The sequence below is a fragment of the Anoplopoma fimbria genome, chromosome 14 (genome assembly GCF_027596085.1).
Source record: "Anoplopoma fimbria isolate UVic2021 breed Golden Eagle Sablefish chromosome 14, Afim_UVic_2022, whole genome shotgun sequence".
In the NCBI taxonomy this organism is placed as follows: Eukaryota; Metazoa; Chordata; class Actinopteri; order Perciformes; family Anoplopomatidae; genus Anoplopoma; species Anoplopoma fimbria.
Genome location: NC_072462.1, coordinates 5,553,328 through 5,570,037, shown reverse-complemented (window position 1 = coordinate 5,570,037; position 16,710 = coordinate 5,553,328). Strand labels below are relative to the sequence as shown.

Sequence of the window (16,710 nt, the reverse complement as noted above, 5' to 3'; positions counted from 1 at the left end):
TGACTGGGTCAGTGTACATGTAGCAGGCATGGATCATCTTATATATAAACTGGTCTTACTAAGGTACAAATAGGGAAACATATAAAAACTGTATGCACATACACTCAACAGCACATTTTCAATATTCCATGTTTGATTCTTTACAGCCGTGTGAATAAGTGTTTAAGTTTGGGGCAAATTCATATATACACATATCTTTGGCTGCCTGTCTGTCCCACTGTGCCTGTGGATATTTGAAGTATTCATCTCTGTACTGTTTGCATTGGATTCCCATAAGAGCATATTAGATTTTCAAAGTTATATGAATCCAAACCTGACAGCAGTGGAGCCTCTCTCAGCTCTGACGGTAGAAGGGTTTCTGAGTTTTAGGAATCCACTGTAGGAGTCCTACTTTTCTGTTCATGGACTCCCTGACTTCGCAGTGCTGCTGCACAGCTGCTTTACCACAGATTTACATGTGAGAAAGCCCATTGCTCTTATTGTTGCTGTTGCTGCCACATTAATTATTCCATGTTATGAGTAGTGGGCATTTTAAAACGAAGGAGAGAAAGAAAAAGCATATATAAAAAGGTTGGATTCAGGACATGAGCACGGTTGGAAACGAGTATCGTGGCTGCCACAGATGAGCAGTGTTAGCTGTGTTAGAGACAGGAGTACGGGGTGCATTTAAATGAGTTCAGCTCCCACTGTGCAGTGCCTGTGATGTCAGAGTGACTTACTTTGAAGGGTTTATGCAACTGAGGATTTTGTCACCAAACCGATGAGATTCAGAGCCGATACTCTCCTATGGAGGAAAAAAATGTAGGCATTGTACGTTTTTTGCAAACCAATGCGATAGGTTGAATGTCAACATTTTCTGAAGCCAAAATATGCTTCATGAATATGTTTCATATCAGCCTCGTGTCACACTTGCAGAAAAACACAATGCATTTGTGAAATGATTTGTTAGGTTAGGGCAAAGAAACAAACTTTGCAAACTTTCTTATGCAACATTACTTAACAAGTACAACAATGTAAAGTCACAATACTTTATGTTTCATATGGGACACAAACGTCGGTCTTCTGGGGGGAAAAGTCCTGTGTTTGTTTGACTCTACACACCCCATCCACCTACCCTTAGTGGACTTTCTCGCCTATAATGCCACAGAACTTTCCATAACGATCTCTCGATTTACTACATCCCCTGATCTGCACGTTGCTCGATTTATTAGTTTATTTGGTAGAGACAGTGCACATTAATGAAACATTTCTGTAAATGCGCCAGAGTTAGCCAAGAGGCTATTTTTCATCTGTAGTCTGTAGACGGGTGTTAAAAAGTCACCCTGAAAACAGAATATAACAATAAAATTACAAAGTTATGCACTATTTAGCCTTTACAAAGCTAAATACCATTAAGACATGCAACGCTCATAAAACAACACATACATAGCAAATAAATGAGGGACAATTATGTTAAATAGAAACATTGACTAGAGACATGATTATGTTGCATTGTTAGACATTAAAAAAACAACATATCATAGGCACAAAACATAAAAGCATGCAGAGTATGTTAAATATATAAGATAAGATAAGATAATCCTTTATTAGTCCCGCAGCAGGGAAATTTGCAGGCTTACAGCAGCATAGAGTAAAGTGCACACAAGAGACATAGTAGAAGAAAGACATGATAAAAATAAAAAATGAAAATAAAAAAAACAAGTATTATAAATAAGCAATAAGAAACAGTAGAAAAACAACAATAACTGAAATATTATATTTACAGACAGAAAAAAACTATTTTAACTATTATTGCACAGTGTAATGTATTGCACAGGTTTTTATTGTCATGTGTCATGTGGTCTGCTGGGAGCAGAGTTGGTTGTGCAACCTGACAGCAGCAGGAAGGAAGGACCTGTACCTCTCCTTCACACACCGGGGGTGAAGTACCTCCCTGCATGGGGTGAGAGGTGTTGTTCATCAGGGATGACAGCTTGGCCATCACCCTCCTGTCTCCCACCACCTCCACCGTATCCAGTGGACACCCCAGCACACTGCTGGCCTTCCTGACAAGCTTGTTCAGTCTCTTCTTGTCTGCTGCTGAGATGCTGCTGCTCCAGCAGACCACTGCATAAAAAATGGCTGATGCCACCACAGAGTTGAAAAAGGTCCTCAGGAGTGCTCCCTGCACTCCAAAGGACCTCAGTCTCCTCAGCAGATAGAGTCTGCTCTGACCCTTTTTATAAAGTGCCTTTGAATGATTAGTCCAGTCCAGTTTATTGTTCAGGTGAACACCCAGGTACTTATAAGATTGCACAATCTCAATGTCCTGTCCCTGGATGTTCACTGGTTCCGGAGGACAGTGTTTACCCCGGCGGAAGTCCACCACCAGCTCTTTGGTTTTAGTAAGTCAGACTGACACAGCTAAACATCATTAAAATGCATGCATGCAGAGTACGCGCACATCCACCCAAACTATACACGCATCAGTAGAATGATCTATATCAACATCTGGTTATATTCTACATTTTTATAATTGTCAACAAATCCTACATTATGATCCTGCTAACGAGTATCGTATGTCCATCCGAAGCCTGGTAAACTGTAGCTTATTACTCGGTGCTATAGACCTCAATTATCGTCCAAAAACGCCAGTTATTGTCCAAATACTATTAAAAAAATCAGTGAGCCACATCTTTGCACTGACTGACATTTCCTTTATTGCCAAAACTAGCACTCTCTTGAGTCGATCCCACATCAGTCTGCCATAAATGTTCAATAGTGCTTCAAATCCACAGCTGATAATAGATCCCAGATGCACTCCTGTTGGAGTCACGTTTGCTCCAAAACTAATGAGCCCAGCTGTTATAGATTGTCAGAAAGTATTGAGAGACGGACATATTGTTGGCTGTGGTCTTTTTATTGGATTTGTTAACAGTAAAAACAATAAAGAATACATGGGACCATAAAGTCCACAACGGTTACAACAGGCAAGAGGACGATTGGACACACAAGGATGGGACACATCGTGCCAGTTTGGTAGAAAGGTTGCATGTTGTCACTGGAATAGAAAAGTATGCAATGTGAATAAATTGGTGCAAAATACAAGACCAAAAATCTTCATATGTGTTAAATGATGCGTTCACAAAATTGTGGACCTGGAGTATCAGTGCGATCATGAGGTGGGTTCCTTGCAAGAAAAGAAAATCTCTGCGGTAATGGACCATTTAACTGAAAAAAAGTTCTTGTTACAGAAGACCAAATTCTTAAATAATGACAGTCTTTTTTTAATGTCCCATGGAACCCAGGCAGCTTCGGTTTCCTGTAATGAAAAAAAAAATTACTGGGAAATGTTACCATTCATGTGTGATGATTCTGAAAGTCGGAGCGCGGTAGTTGAGGCTTAACACGGAGAAACGGGAAAGCTTCGGGGAGACAAAAAAAAAAACATTGTGTAGTGACGTTATAAAAAAAAAAGTCTTGTATGGCCTTTTCAAGAACTCTCCCGGCTGTTTTAAACTTAGGGGGTTTGACCCTGCGAAGGCTGGCATGCATAATCTATGACATTGTCCCTGCTGGGGAATAGATTTTTCTATCCCTTGTGTAAAAGTGAATTCTCAGTCACAGACGAGGGTGCTGCTGTTCTGCTCTGCTGTATCGCTCACAAGTTCCCTGACGGCGTCTCTGCACTAACTTCTCCTCGGCTCTCTTTTTTTTCTCCTGTCTGTCTCTTCATATTCTCTCTTCACTCTCCCCGTCTCTTTGCCTGTGTGACATCGCTCAAATCTATACATCTCTCTGAGTCATACTTCTTCCTCTCCAACTTCTATAACGTCTTTTTGTTTCATCCTCTTCCCTACACCCTTGTTTTATCTAAACTCTATTTCTCTGTGCGATATATCTGCATCTTCTCCGTGTCATCACGTCGGCGCTCAGCCCTTGTGCCTTTCTGTCTTCATTTCGACCTACCTGCGTTCCGTCTTTTTTGTCTCGTTTTTTATCTCCGCTGCACTTAGACTCCATTGTCCCACCGTGTCATCTATCACCCCATCTCGCCATCTATCTTTTTCTTGTGTCTCCCATCTCCGCACAGCCATTCTCTGCCTCCTCATTGCCCGTTATATCCTTTTCAAGAGCAGAGAGCTCTCCATCCTTTTTGAAAATTGTTGAGATAGCCAACACTTTGAGGCTTCATTTTGACAGAAAGACTACAGAACCAGAACTGATCCTTCATGTTATCTGTACACTTATGTGACTCTCTCTCTATGGCTGTAGTAGACCGAGGACAAAGTGTGACAAGTTTGATCTCATGTTTTACCTCGTTTCCTCTTTATTACTGATTTCTCTTTACTGCTCCAAGCGATCGTTCCCTTTTGCAAAGCCATATTGTATCTCATTTATTTCATGTCCTCGGCTACTTTCACCTCTCCCTAGGCTCGCGTCCCCGTGACTGCGGTGATCTGTACGCCAGTGGTCAGAGAGAGGACGGCATCTACTCTGTGTTTCCCGTTCACCACCCCGCAGGCTTCCAGGTCTACTGCGACATGACAACAGACGGAGGAGGCTGGACGGTGAGTCAGAGGGAAACACACATGTAGGACACACACACACACACACACACACACACACACACACACACACACACACACACACACACACACACACACACACACACACACACACACACACACACACACACACACACACACACAGGCTCATAAGCTGTATATGTATCTACCTAAAATAGAAACATTCACTCAGTCGCTTCATTCTCGCCAGGGTTATAATCAACATTAAAATGAAGGCTGATTCTCTATGTCTGCTATTATTTACTTCATAACCACAACGTAAAAATGATTCACTGAGCATGAAATGTTCTAACTGCAACACCAGTTCCGTAGACATCATATACAGGTTAGTTTTTTTTCTGGGCACCTGCTGTGATTTTAGTTGTACTGCTTTTATGAATCTCATGTATAAATCCCCAAAAGGTATTTTATCAAAGTTTTATCACAAAACAGCGACGAGATCTTTTTGAAAGCAGTACATTCCTATTCATGTTTTTGTTTTTCGTTTAGAAAAGGGAATACTAATTATCACATTTAAGTGAGAATGTCATCAGGTAGCGTGTTGAAAAGGAAAATTAATAAAGAGGAGAGAGACAAAGAAAGGCCAACAAAACGAGGTTCTGAGAGACGCGAAAGAAACCAAAGTACATCTGATGAATCATTGTGTGTTCTCGTAGGACAAGTAAATGGTGCCAGAGTAGAGATTTCAGTGTAAGCTGTTACCGTGACAACTGATCTCATAACATAAGTAAATCATGAAAATCTAACATATGCTCTGTTGCTGGGGCGTGTACAGCCAGGATAAGATAAGAAAAGATAAGATAATCATTTTTAAGGATCATGTAAAGACAGCTTCCATTTTTAGCACAACCACAGAATGTCTGACCTGTTTATGTTTTGGCTTTTGTAAATCTTGCGTTCTCGCCTTAGTGTAATGATATATTGAGGGGATTTTTGGATTCATAAAAGGTGACATGGAAATAGATACTTTGAGTTTCTTTAAGTGTTTTTATTTTATTTTTCCTTGATCAAACATCTGTCAGTTGTCTGGCCTTGCTAAAGTACACATAGCTGTTTAAGTGAGACTGTATACTGGAAGAGCTGGGTCTTCTGGGAATGACAGACAGCGAGGTGAACAAACATTGACACTGAGCTGTTTGAAGTTATATTTGGAAGTTTGGTTTAGATGTATTTTACTGTGCGTGTGTGCTCAAACACACACACACACACACACACACACACACACACACACACACACACACACACACACACACACACCATCCTACTGGTTAGAGCCATTTATTTCCTTTTGTTCTGAAGTATACTGTAGCAGTCCTCTGGGAAAGAAGAGTAGTTCTTAATAGAGAACTCAGGCCTTGTAACACTTTAACAGTTTGAAATTTCAGCTACATGAATCCATCACAACTTTTTACTGGTTGTGATGCATTTATTAAGGCCTCCAGGGGCTGTGGAGTCTGTCCAAAAGTATTCAGGGATTGATTTGCAAGATCTGAACAATGAATTGTTCTCGAAATAATTTCTCTTTCTGCTATGTCATGCAAAGTGCTGCAAGCTGCAAGAAAAAATGCTTAAAAGGAATAAATACAAACTGCATTTAGTTATAAAAGTAAAATCTGCTATCTTCTTCCAGCTTGTGGGTGTGTCTTGTTGACATCATCTTTTTATGGATGTTTTAAAAACTTCTTAGGATGGACATTGTGATACTTCCTCCCTTGAACGTGTGAAAATGTTACAAGGGTGTAAAACTGTCTCCATATTTTCAATATGTATAATTTCCTTTTAACAGCTTTGCTAAAAAAAATCTCTGGCTGAAAATTCATGCAAATGTATTCATCTGTTCTTCCTACTGTTCCGAGCTGTTAACACTAGAGCTACCTGCTTCTACAAAAATAAATGTCAAGTATAATAACTAATACTTAGAAGAACTTTACAAAAGCTTATTATGTTCTAATTCCACTCTGCCCACTTTTTATTGCACTCCAGCTACAAACACACACAGCACGTGTCAAACTCCACCTTAAAGTCACGACGGTGAATTGTGTTTGTGTGTGTGTGTTGTGTGTGTGTGTGTGTGCGCGCTTGTGAGTCGGTGACTAACTGTGCGGGTCGGGCAAGGTCATCCCCTGCTATCATCAAATAAAACAAGAGTGTCAGATTGACAGAGTGCTTAGCACAGCATGATGGACCAGAGCTACAGGGTAAATGCTCGTGCTTGTGCTTAAGCATGAATTAATGGTTGTGCCAAACTGTTTGCATCTCTACCGAAATAGCTTGCGAGTGCGATCCCGCTTCCAGCTTTGCTCCCTTTCCACACAATGCTAAGTAAGTGTTAAGTAATGATTCTTCGCATATTGTTCCGTAACAAAAAGGATTTGCGTAGCAGCTCAGATTGAAGTGACAACGTTGCAGTTGCTGGTCGTGCCCTGTGTGTTGAGCTGATCGCGATCACGCTTGAGCCTCATTAAGAGATCAGCGAGGTGTGAGCCAACAGGGGGCCGGCAGGGAGAAGCATGGTGAGTTGAGTGGCTTACTGTCTGTTTGACGGCTGAGCTTAAATAAGGGATGAGCCATATGCCGCCACCAACCATTAGCATACTTTGACATAGCGTTGCACACAGGGAGATGAGCAGGAAGATGGAAAAAAAAAAAAAAAAAAAAAAAAAAGGAGAGCAAGGAGAGTGTGACGCGGAAGAGACAAAGAAGAGGAGGCCTGATGAGAAAACATATCAGAATCTGATGTGGAGAGAGAGAGAGAAAGTGAGACATATGGATAAAAATAAATTAAACACAATAAGGGAAAAGCAATTAAATTTGTTCTCCCCATACTCTGAAATTCAGTCAGATGTAGCCTTCGTTCAAATCCTTATGTTCTATTGTATCTGCAGTAAAAAGGTATTCCTTAGGGAGCCTCTGGGATAATGCATATGTCTAAAGTGATGGTGACAGAAGGAAGCAGCCAGGACTACTGTAGATACCAATCAGCAGAACTCTAACATTAGTCCATGAGTATCATTATGAGGATATTTGCTCATATGTCTGTTTGTATATCCAAAGATTGTTTTAACATGTGTGGGTTTGTTAATGTGTGGGAGCACATGCAGGGTTTGTGGTCTATTGTCATGATGCCCAACAAGGTTTTCTTTACTTCTAAGGAAATGTCCCCCCCCCCCCCCCCCAAAAAAAAAAAAAAAAAAAAAAAAAAACCCCCATCAGACGCGCTATCATCATTGTTATCATAGAGACTATTAACCATAATACTCCGCATGATGCACAATCAAACAGTCCAAATCACACCAACCAGGCCATCCACGAGTGTGTTTTTAACTTTATAAATGAGAAAGTAGCTTTTAAAAACAGCCGATTTGGGTATGAAAACTACACACTAAATGATAACAATAAAGCCTCAGAAGAAAAATAAAAATAAATGGCCATCTGCTATGCCTGTCAGGTCTTTTAGAGAGAGAATACAAGAGACAGGGAAAGAATATAAAAGGAAACTATATGTTTTAAGTGCTCTGAGGTGTTGTACAGTAGAGGTATACAACAGACAAATGTACAGTAATGAGTATAGCATGCTACTGTATGAATACAATGGTAATATAGAATAGGTACTGCTGACATCTTTGAAATCACAGTAACATACCAAATAGAATGCTCTAGGGCATAGTGACTCATAGATCACATGTTATTGCCTGTCTATTTTTTTTCCCCTTTTTGGATGTGAAGAACCCAAACAAAAATAAACGCAGGGAAGCAGCGGATGTTTCCTAAGAAACTGTAAGCTACTACAAACCCAGAGCCAAGTGTTTATTATAGACCCAAGCCAAGTGTGCCATGTTTAGCGCATAGCGTTTGCTCTATGGAGTTGTCAATTATACCAACACAGAGTGGAAGAATACTGTAGCATGTGCTCAAATATGCAGACTAAGTTTTAGTTAACAGTCATTTTGTCGGCCAAAAATTCAGTTTCGGGCACAAACTGCTAAAAGCTGGAGAGCTGGTATCACTGTAGCTATCAAGGCAAACATTACCTTAAACAAAACCAAACAAAAGGAATATTTTTAATCCATTTCTGTTAAAGTCAAATAATCAAGTAGTGCAATATTTTCATTCTCTTGCAGTGTCATTTAGTCAGTGTTTAACCATAGAGGATGCAATCACACACACAGGACCATGGGTAGCGCCACTCTGCCAGACGTCTCAAAACACTTGTGTGTGTGAAATTTAATATTTCATAGAAAATCTGTAGCACAACGTGCTGTCAAAATATAATTAATATGCTACAGAACAAACCTAATGTCAAACTAAGAACATTTTCTTCCTTTGATGACTGTCTTGGTTTTCTGCTCTCCTGTGGAGGGGCCATTTGCGTGGAGACGTTCATCGCATATCCTCAGCTTGGCGTTATCTCTATAATCTAACAAGCACCAATGCTGACAGTGAAAGTCCATTTCTGATTTTATGGTTGTTTGGCACTTAAGACTGTTCCCAGGTTGCAGCATTTAACTTAGATATATTTAAAAAGTCTATTTTCATTGTTGGTATTAACATAGTCTATTGGTGAAGTAGCATTAATCACTATGAGGGGGGTATTTCTAAATCTCTGATATATAGCAAATTGCACCCATACTGTACATACAGTATATTTACAGTACTTACGGTTTATGTTCTGTGAATTTTGTGAGAGAGGGTGAGGGGGTTCGTTTCATTAATACAGTCAAAGTCACTATACAACTATGTCCTTTAGTGTCCACTGGAAGAACTAATAGGAACAGTGGAGACAATAGTACAGGGTGATGTGGATGGTTATCAGAGGAAATTGGTCAGTTTTTCACCACCGCCATAACTCAGGACCTGGAGACTGTATGTCCACAGAGATAGGAGGGATGATGGCAGTTAGGACGCAAAAGCAAAAACTTCCATTATGAGGCCCCAAGCTCCTCAAAACACAAATACAAACACACACGAAAGACCTTATTGTACCATACCACAAAAAAACATCCATATAATCAAAGAAGCGTACATATGCCATGTCTACTTACAGTAAATGTGTTCATATGTGCTTACAGAGCCATGCGTTCACACACACACACACACACACACACACATATACTAAAATATGTATACACACAAGCCCCTCACTCAGATAGAGTAATCCTTTGGGCATGCGGTATACCTGTTTCGTCAAAGAGAGATTTCAAATGCCATTTAAACACAGCCTCGCGGCTTAGGGTAATGTCTTCTATTATTACTATTTTATTTGTTAAAAGGAAAGGACTAAAAATGACCACCGCATTAATAATGAATGAGAGTAGATATATCGGAGTGCAGTGTGGGGCTGCATTATCAAATGGTGCTTTTATCAGAAGTACTGCAATCACTCTCAAATATTCAATTCAGCTAAGAACTGAAAAGTAAAAGTTTCAGATTGAATGTACGATTGTGTGCATGTTGTTTCACTCCTTTAGAGGCTGGGAGTGCCTTTTGAGCCTTTCAGAGGGAACCGTATAGGCTTTTCTGTATCTCTATCTGGCTCACAGGCTCTTCAATATTTAATCTCTGTTAGTTTACTGGTTTGGAAAAAAAGAAAATCCAGGATGGATGTTTATTTATTTTTTTGCAGTTGTGTCTTATCTGTTAATGTTTTGGTATGGAAGGGAAATTGAAAAAAACTTCAGAGTACAATCTAACTTTTGCTCAGAACATAATTGTTTTCGTAATGTTTAAATTCCGTGTGAGTTTATTTAGATGTGTACTGACGTTTCATTTTACACTCCTGGACAAGCAAGTTCTTGTGTCTTCATTAGCTAGCATGAAGGTGGTGCTGAGAGAAAATATGCAGCTGTCTAAGAGAAGCGTCATCAAAGGCGGTGTAAGACATGTTCTACATGATATTAATGTCATAGCTTATGTGACAAAACCTTCGGGAACATTGACTGATGTATGTATTTCCTCCCAGTTACATGTGCAGGCACACGAATAGATTCCCCGTTATGTCGTTGCTAATGGACCTACTGTATGTGTGTTTGTATCTTTTTATGCATCATTATAATTGTTTTCCCATAAAAGTTAAAGCAGTCTGAATCACTGCAGTCACATGCAAAATAAACACTGTGAAACAAGAACTGGAAGATATTTCCAGACTCTTCTATTCATCTCATACCTCAATAACGATATTGTGATATGTTTTCTGGTAATTGAAAAGAATTAATAGTCAAAATGAAATAAACACATGTTGTAGCATTTAGGTACAGCCTCAAAGTACAGCATTTTTTTTAATAGCCTGCTTTCAGTTATGTAGAGTGAATTATTTTGTGGCTAAATTGTTTTCATTTTTAGTTGAAGATTTGACTGATTTTGGGATATCAGAAGCCTATCCTATCATGTTGTGATCTTTTTTGTTTTTGTCTTGCCGCACTGCTACCAGTGTGATACTAAATCTTCCCCTGCACTGGTCCTTGATTTAAAAAAGAAAAAAGAAAAAAAAAAAGAAGTTTAAAAAGCCTTAGCAGATATCTACCTGTGTTAATCTGGTTTCTGTTAATCCCTTAACCCAATCAGGAAAACCTGGTTTCCTGTTTATGTGGTGTTTGAAGAATCAGGTTACTGCTGAAAGCCAGGAATAATCTTTTTACTTACAGTAAGTACATGTAAATGCAAAAAAAAAAAAAAAAGAGAAAGAGTTTCTGTGGATGACTGTGTTCCTCCTTCTGTTCCCGTTTGCTGCTGCTGTGTTCAGAACACATCTGTCTTTCTGATAGGATTATAAAACATTCACCAACAGATGTTTGCAGTCCCCTTTGAAGATAGCAATTGTTCAGACTGCTGTGGATTTATGAGCGCTTTTTTCGTCAGACAGTGCTGAATTTATAACCTTATCATCAATATTCTTAACAATGTAATCAAATTGTTTGCAATTCCTCTGTCTGTTTTGATCCATCTTAAATCTAGGGAGGCAGCTCACAATTTTTCCCCCCCCCACCTCTATTTCTGTATTTTTCCATTTTTTTTCTCTGTGCTGTAATTGAGGATGCATTAATCACTCTCTGGAGATGTTACACATTATCTTCAGTTAGTCAGTATAGAGCAGCCGTACCAAGTGACATCTGCTGCCAAAGCACCAAACATATAAACATAGTGTGCTCACAGTGTGCACATGCCAGGAGCTAACAAGCTATTGGCACATTTCCTATTTTCCACGCGGTCACATGCCAGATTGTAAATCTCCCCCAATCAGCTTCCGAGTGCCCGTGTTGATTCTTCCCCCAGTGTTCTGGTCTGTCAGTCAGGGTGTCCGTCTGTGCATGCTGAGGCCTCCCAGTAGGTGACAGAAAGCCTGCTGAAGAGCTTAAGGCAGCTTGTTAAGTAGCCTTCATCTACTGCAGAGATTACACAGAGCTTAATGTGATCATGCCAATGCAACAACCCTTTAGCAAGTGCTCGGTGAGATGGTTAAGGAGCAGAGATTTTCCTGTTAAAACTGTTTTGGGGTTTGACTTGTTTGCGGGTTGAAATAGTTCTCCCATAACTCAAACTTTTGCAAACCCATTTGCAGTGTTGAGTACTGCGATTTTTCTCTTATTTTCTACATTTAATTATTTATCTTTTTCTTTGACGAGCTGTATTTGGGTTGCAGTCCTGGAACACAGGTCTGTCTTTTCTGAGGAACTGTCACAGAGTTTCCCTTGACTGGGGAGGAAGAGTGCATGAGACTTTTAACTGTCAATACTTCCTTTATGGCGACTTGCTGACACAGACACTCTGACAAAACATGTTAAAGCAACCATTCTCCCCCTCAAAGGTACTTCCCTTCATCTGTGTAGCACCGCTGCCTTTGTGCAGGAATTATGGTGGAGAGGAAGACAGCTAACAGATTCTTCAGTAAGAGAAAAAGAGTTCAATAAGTCAATAAAAGTTTTATATTTCTATGATTAGAGATAATTGGCGAATCAATTAACATCATCAGAAAACAGAAACAAGGGGTCTACCCAGTATAATGTGTTTGGATATTCATAAATGATAAGGAAAGAAAAGACGGCAAAACTATAGTATATTTTGTAATTACTGGTTTTCCAGCTACTTCTTCGAGATTGATTTCTCTACTAACTTGTAAACAACACTCACCATATTGGGAGATGGTGGAGGTAATACTAGAGTAAAAAAAGTTGCCTCTGAGAGATGGGTTGTTTAGGTTTTGTGGGGCATGTAGAACAGCATGTATAAAGAATTAATTACCTTCGAGCTGCAAAGAGCTGCAAGAAAAAAAGGATAAAATAAAAAACACTGCAATATGGAAAAAGACTGATGGGGGGAGTGCCAGAGCTACAAGATGAGAGGAAGCGGAAAGTATAACTGTCCCAGAATCATCCTTTATTTTTAACATACAGATGGCACACACACACACACACACACACACACACACACACACACACACACACACACACACACACACACACACACACACACACACACACACACACACACACACACGTGCGCAAAAAATTCAATACAATACAAACGCAATAAATAAGACCTTTATGAAGCAGCAAATCCTGCATGTTTGTTCAGATTTTGGCCAAGTCCTTTAATAGTGATCCCTACAGTATGTTTACGTAAATGTTGATTATTCTAATACATTTAAAAAAAAAAAAAAAAAAAAAGAGCTTTTATGAGCTACCTGATCCAAATACTGAAGCTCCTGGTTCCAAACTATTACATTTATGAGCTTAAATTATTTATTTGATATGAATGAAAATTTAACTGGAAGAATGCAACTCCTGTAATTGACGTGACGGAAGCCGCTAGAGAGCAGACGTCCGTTGCATTTGTCGGAAGTGCATAAACACTCAGTCCACTCACTCTTGTACAGTGCTGTTTCAAACTGAAGGTCCTCTCCCGTAAAGATCTGTGGCCGAGCAGAAACACAAACCCGACAACAGAAAAATGTATACATAAAAAAAAGCTGTTCCCTGAATGTTTTGTGTTCTTTGCTAATGATAATTTGCTCTGTGTCTTAGTGAATCGCTGCATTTTGCCTACCTCACTGTCAGAACTCAGTTATTCATTGATGTGGCTAGATGCCTTAAGTTCAGCATTTTTTTGACTGTCGCCATCTTGGTTTTCTGCAACCAATAGTTACATGAGAGGGTCGAGCTCAGTACAACTGAACCCTGAAGGCTTTTTTTAGGTGACTAAAATGTTAAAATGAACTGCCATGAACTGAAAACACACCGTGAAAGGGTTAAAGTTATAACACAAATCCCAGAATGGGCAACGCTGTGGTAGCAACCTGTCATTACAAGGTAGCCACATCCTACTTCATCGTCTATTTTACTCTTAATTGGACCATGATTTGCTAAATGAACATTATGCTGTATTGAAAAAGACTTGAAACTAGCAACTTAGACCATTCAATCATGTTTACAATGTTTACTTGGGTAATGAATCAAGTGAGAAAAGGGTCATTTTCTCATAGACTTCTGTGCAACTGGACTTTTTCCTACAATCATAGGAGTCGCCCCTTACTGGCAATGTTAAAGAATGCAAGTTAAAGGCACTTTTAATTGGCTGCACTTTTCAGAACCCGAGGTAGCCGCCTGACTTTAAAACATGTTTCACTCCCATGTGCAGTGGAATGCAGAGATAACTTACATAATGAAGGTGTAAAAGCATGCTTTTAATGTTTTTTCTCTCGAACCCAATACATCTTAAAGCATAGCGTTCAATAAGCTATTATTATTGTATTTTGCTACCAGTATACTAAGATGAATACAGGCTGCAGTCACTATTGATCTTGTAGGTCTGTATTGCGACGGTTCCGTACTGGATCATGTGAAACACTGAGGCCTTGCTCAGTCTTTTTAATAAAATGTCTGCTGTGTCACAACTGCAGTTCTCAGTGTGTGTATGACTAGAACATCATCTACCCTACACCCAAATTGAACAATTCTGTCAGCTTCTGACCTTGACGGAAACAACTTTGATGTCGGGCTCTGCCCGCCAGCCAGACATTGTGTGTAAGGATTTGTCAGTGGGGACGTTAAGCTGCGTCACAGAGGATACTGTTTTTTTTGTGGCCGTGTGTTGGGGGGGTGTGGTGAGGTGCCATAGTAGCCATGGCTCTATAAAACCAAAGCATTTGAGCCACATTATGACCGTGAGCGAATGTGCAAGTGCACTTGTGCACATTTATACACTCTGAAATGGTCCGCTGACTTTTGTTTCTTTGAAGGTGAAATTGAAAAGCTGGTGTGTGTGGCGCTAACGGTCTTTTAAATTCCTAGTTGCCCTTTTGTCTCTGCAGCTGTGTTGACCAGTGTTTGGAGCAAGTGCTTTATGAGCCAACCGTAATGTAAGAGCCAGAGACATTGTACTGTCTGCTTATCTGCCTCTCGGCTGCATATTTCTGCATGTTCTTCACTCGCATGTTATCAGTAATAAAACAGGCCAGGAGCAACAAAACTTTTTCATAGTGCCCACAAACTTCAACATTAATATTAACACCCACATGCTTATACAACCCTGAATACAATTACACACACACACAAGCAACGGTGCATGCTCTAACATGTAGACCTAAAACACATTTATTGAGCAGCTTTTAAAAAGGAACATACAGAAATTGAGTTGAATTTAACCTTTTTTATGCTCTCCATACAACACATGCAGCATCACTACAAACGTAGACATCTACTGTAGATGAACGCACATACATATGTATCGCACGTATATTGTCTCTCCAATAACAATGTCACCCACTCCCAGAAATCCCATGTGTCCCTCCACACTGCAATTTCGGATTGGAGATCTCTGTGAGCTCTATGTCTCCAGGGACCATATTTACACACACACACACACACACACACACACACACACACACACACACACACACACACACACACACACACACACACACACACACACACACACACAGAACACACACACACAGAAACTGGCCTTCAGGGTCAACACTGCAATTAAATCTCAGAGGGGCTCTCCAGACTTACAAGGATGCTAGACATGGAAGGACGCAGGGCCAGAAAGACAAGAGCGTTAACCCTTATCTGAACTGAACTGCATGCTGGTTAACCCTGCATGCTGTAGCGTACTGCTTCATGTGACCACTGGTCAATTCCTCACTGCCGCAGTGATTCATTGTAGCAGATGCTGTTGGTAGTCTAGTGTCTCAGGTTTTCTATCAAAGCAACGCTACGGGGAGACCTCAGCTGAGGCACTGAAGCCATATTCACTAACTGTTCTTAAATGCTACTAAAACACCTCACCGAAATTGAACGTAAGGGATTGTCTCCTTATTGTGCTGTTTGTAAAATCGTCCATGGGGTCCAGCTGGAAAAATAATAGTATGACGTCATACTGTTTTTCAGTCTCTATTCTCTCCGTCTACAGACAAGCAGACATATTTGTCAGTGGCTCTAATCTATTTATGCTTCCAGACTGGCTTGCTGTGATAATGTGAGCGTTACATTGTTCTGAAAGGCCACAGGGGACTGACTGTAGTCTGGCACAAATGTTGGCTTTCTTTGGGGTACATTTGCAAAAAAAAAAGAGACGTCTGTGTGATTCATTGAGTTGAGGGGGCTACTTTTTGCAATTCTCTTGCCACCATAAACTACTGCTTTTACAGTGAGTGTCAGGGGAGAGAGAAGAAACAAGAATTAGGGATGGATGAAAAGGAAAACCCCTACCTCATTTTTAACACGGCATTATCATGTCTTTTCCAGCTGATTTGGAGATAAGGAGGATGATATGAGTGACATGAGTGTTGTCATTTCCTCAACTAGCTTTTGGCCTCTGCATTCGAGACGGTTGATGTTTTACTGCAGTGCCTTTGCCAGAGAGGTTGACATAAATCTCACCCGTTAACCCAGGCAATCAGTAGAAAACACAACAGGGTCCGGCACCTTGACATATCACTAACATGATGACGGTGCATTGTTTGCACCGTCAAAATCCACTGCCTTTCCAAAATCCACAGCCTTTTCCCCAAGGTCTTATGATGTGTCTAATCATTGCAGTACCAGCCTTATAGTGCACTTGCTGCCATGTGTTATATTAACACTGACACATTCCTTACAATATGAGTATACAACACTTCCTTTTTTATTTAGCTCAATTACAGTGG

The 16,710-nt window shown here is 40.1% G+C and overlaps 1 protein-coding gene across 1 annotated transcript in view; it reads left to right on the top strand.

Annotated features, from left to right (window-relative positions):
• fibcd1b (fibrinogen C domain containing 1b) overlaps nucleotides 1-16,710 on the top strand; it is a 116,998-nt gene that overhangs the window by 64,789 nt on the left and 35,499 nt on the right. Inside the window, exon 6 of the mRNA XM_054613027.1 lies at nucleotides 4,414-4,550. Within this exon, the coding sequence (XP_054469002.1) occupies nucleotides 4,414-4,550 (137 nt within the window). The remainder of the gene's footprint in view (nucleotides 1-4,413; nucleotides 4,551-16,710) is intronic.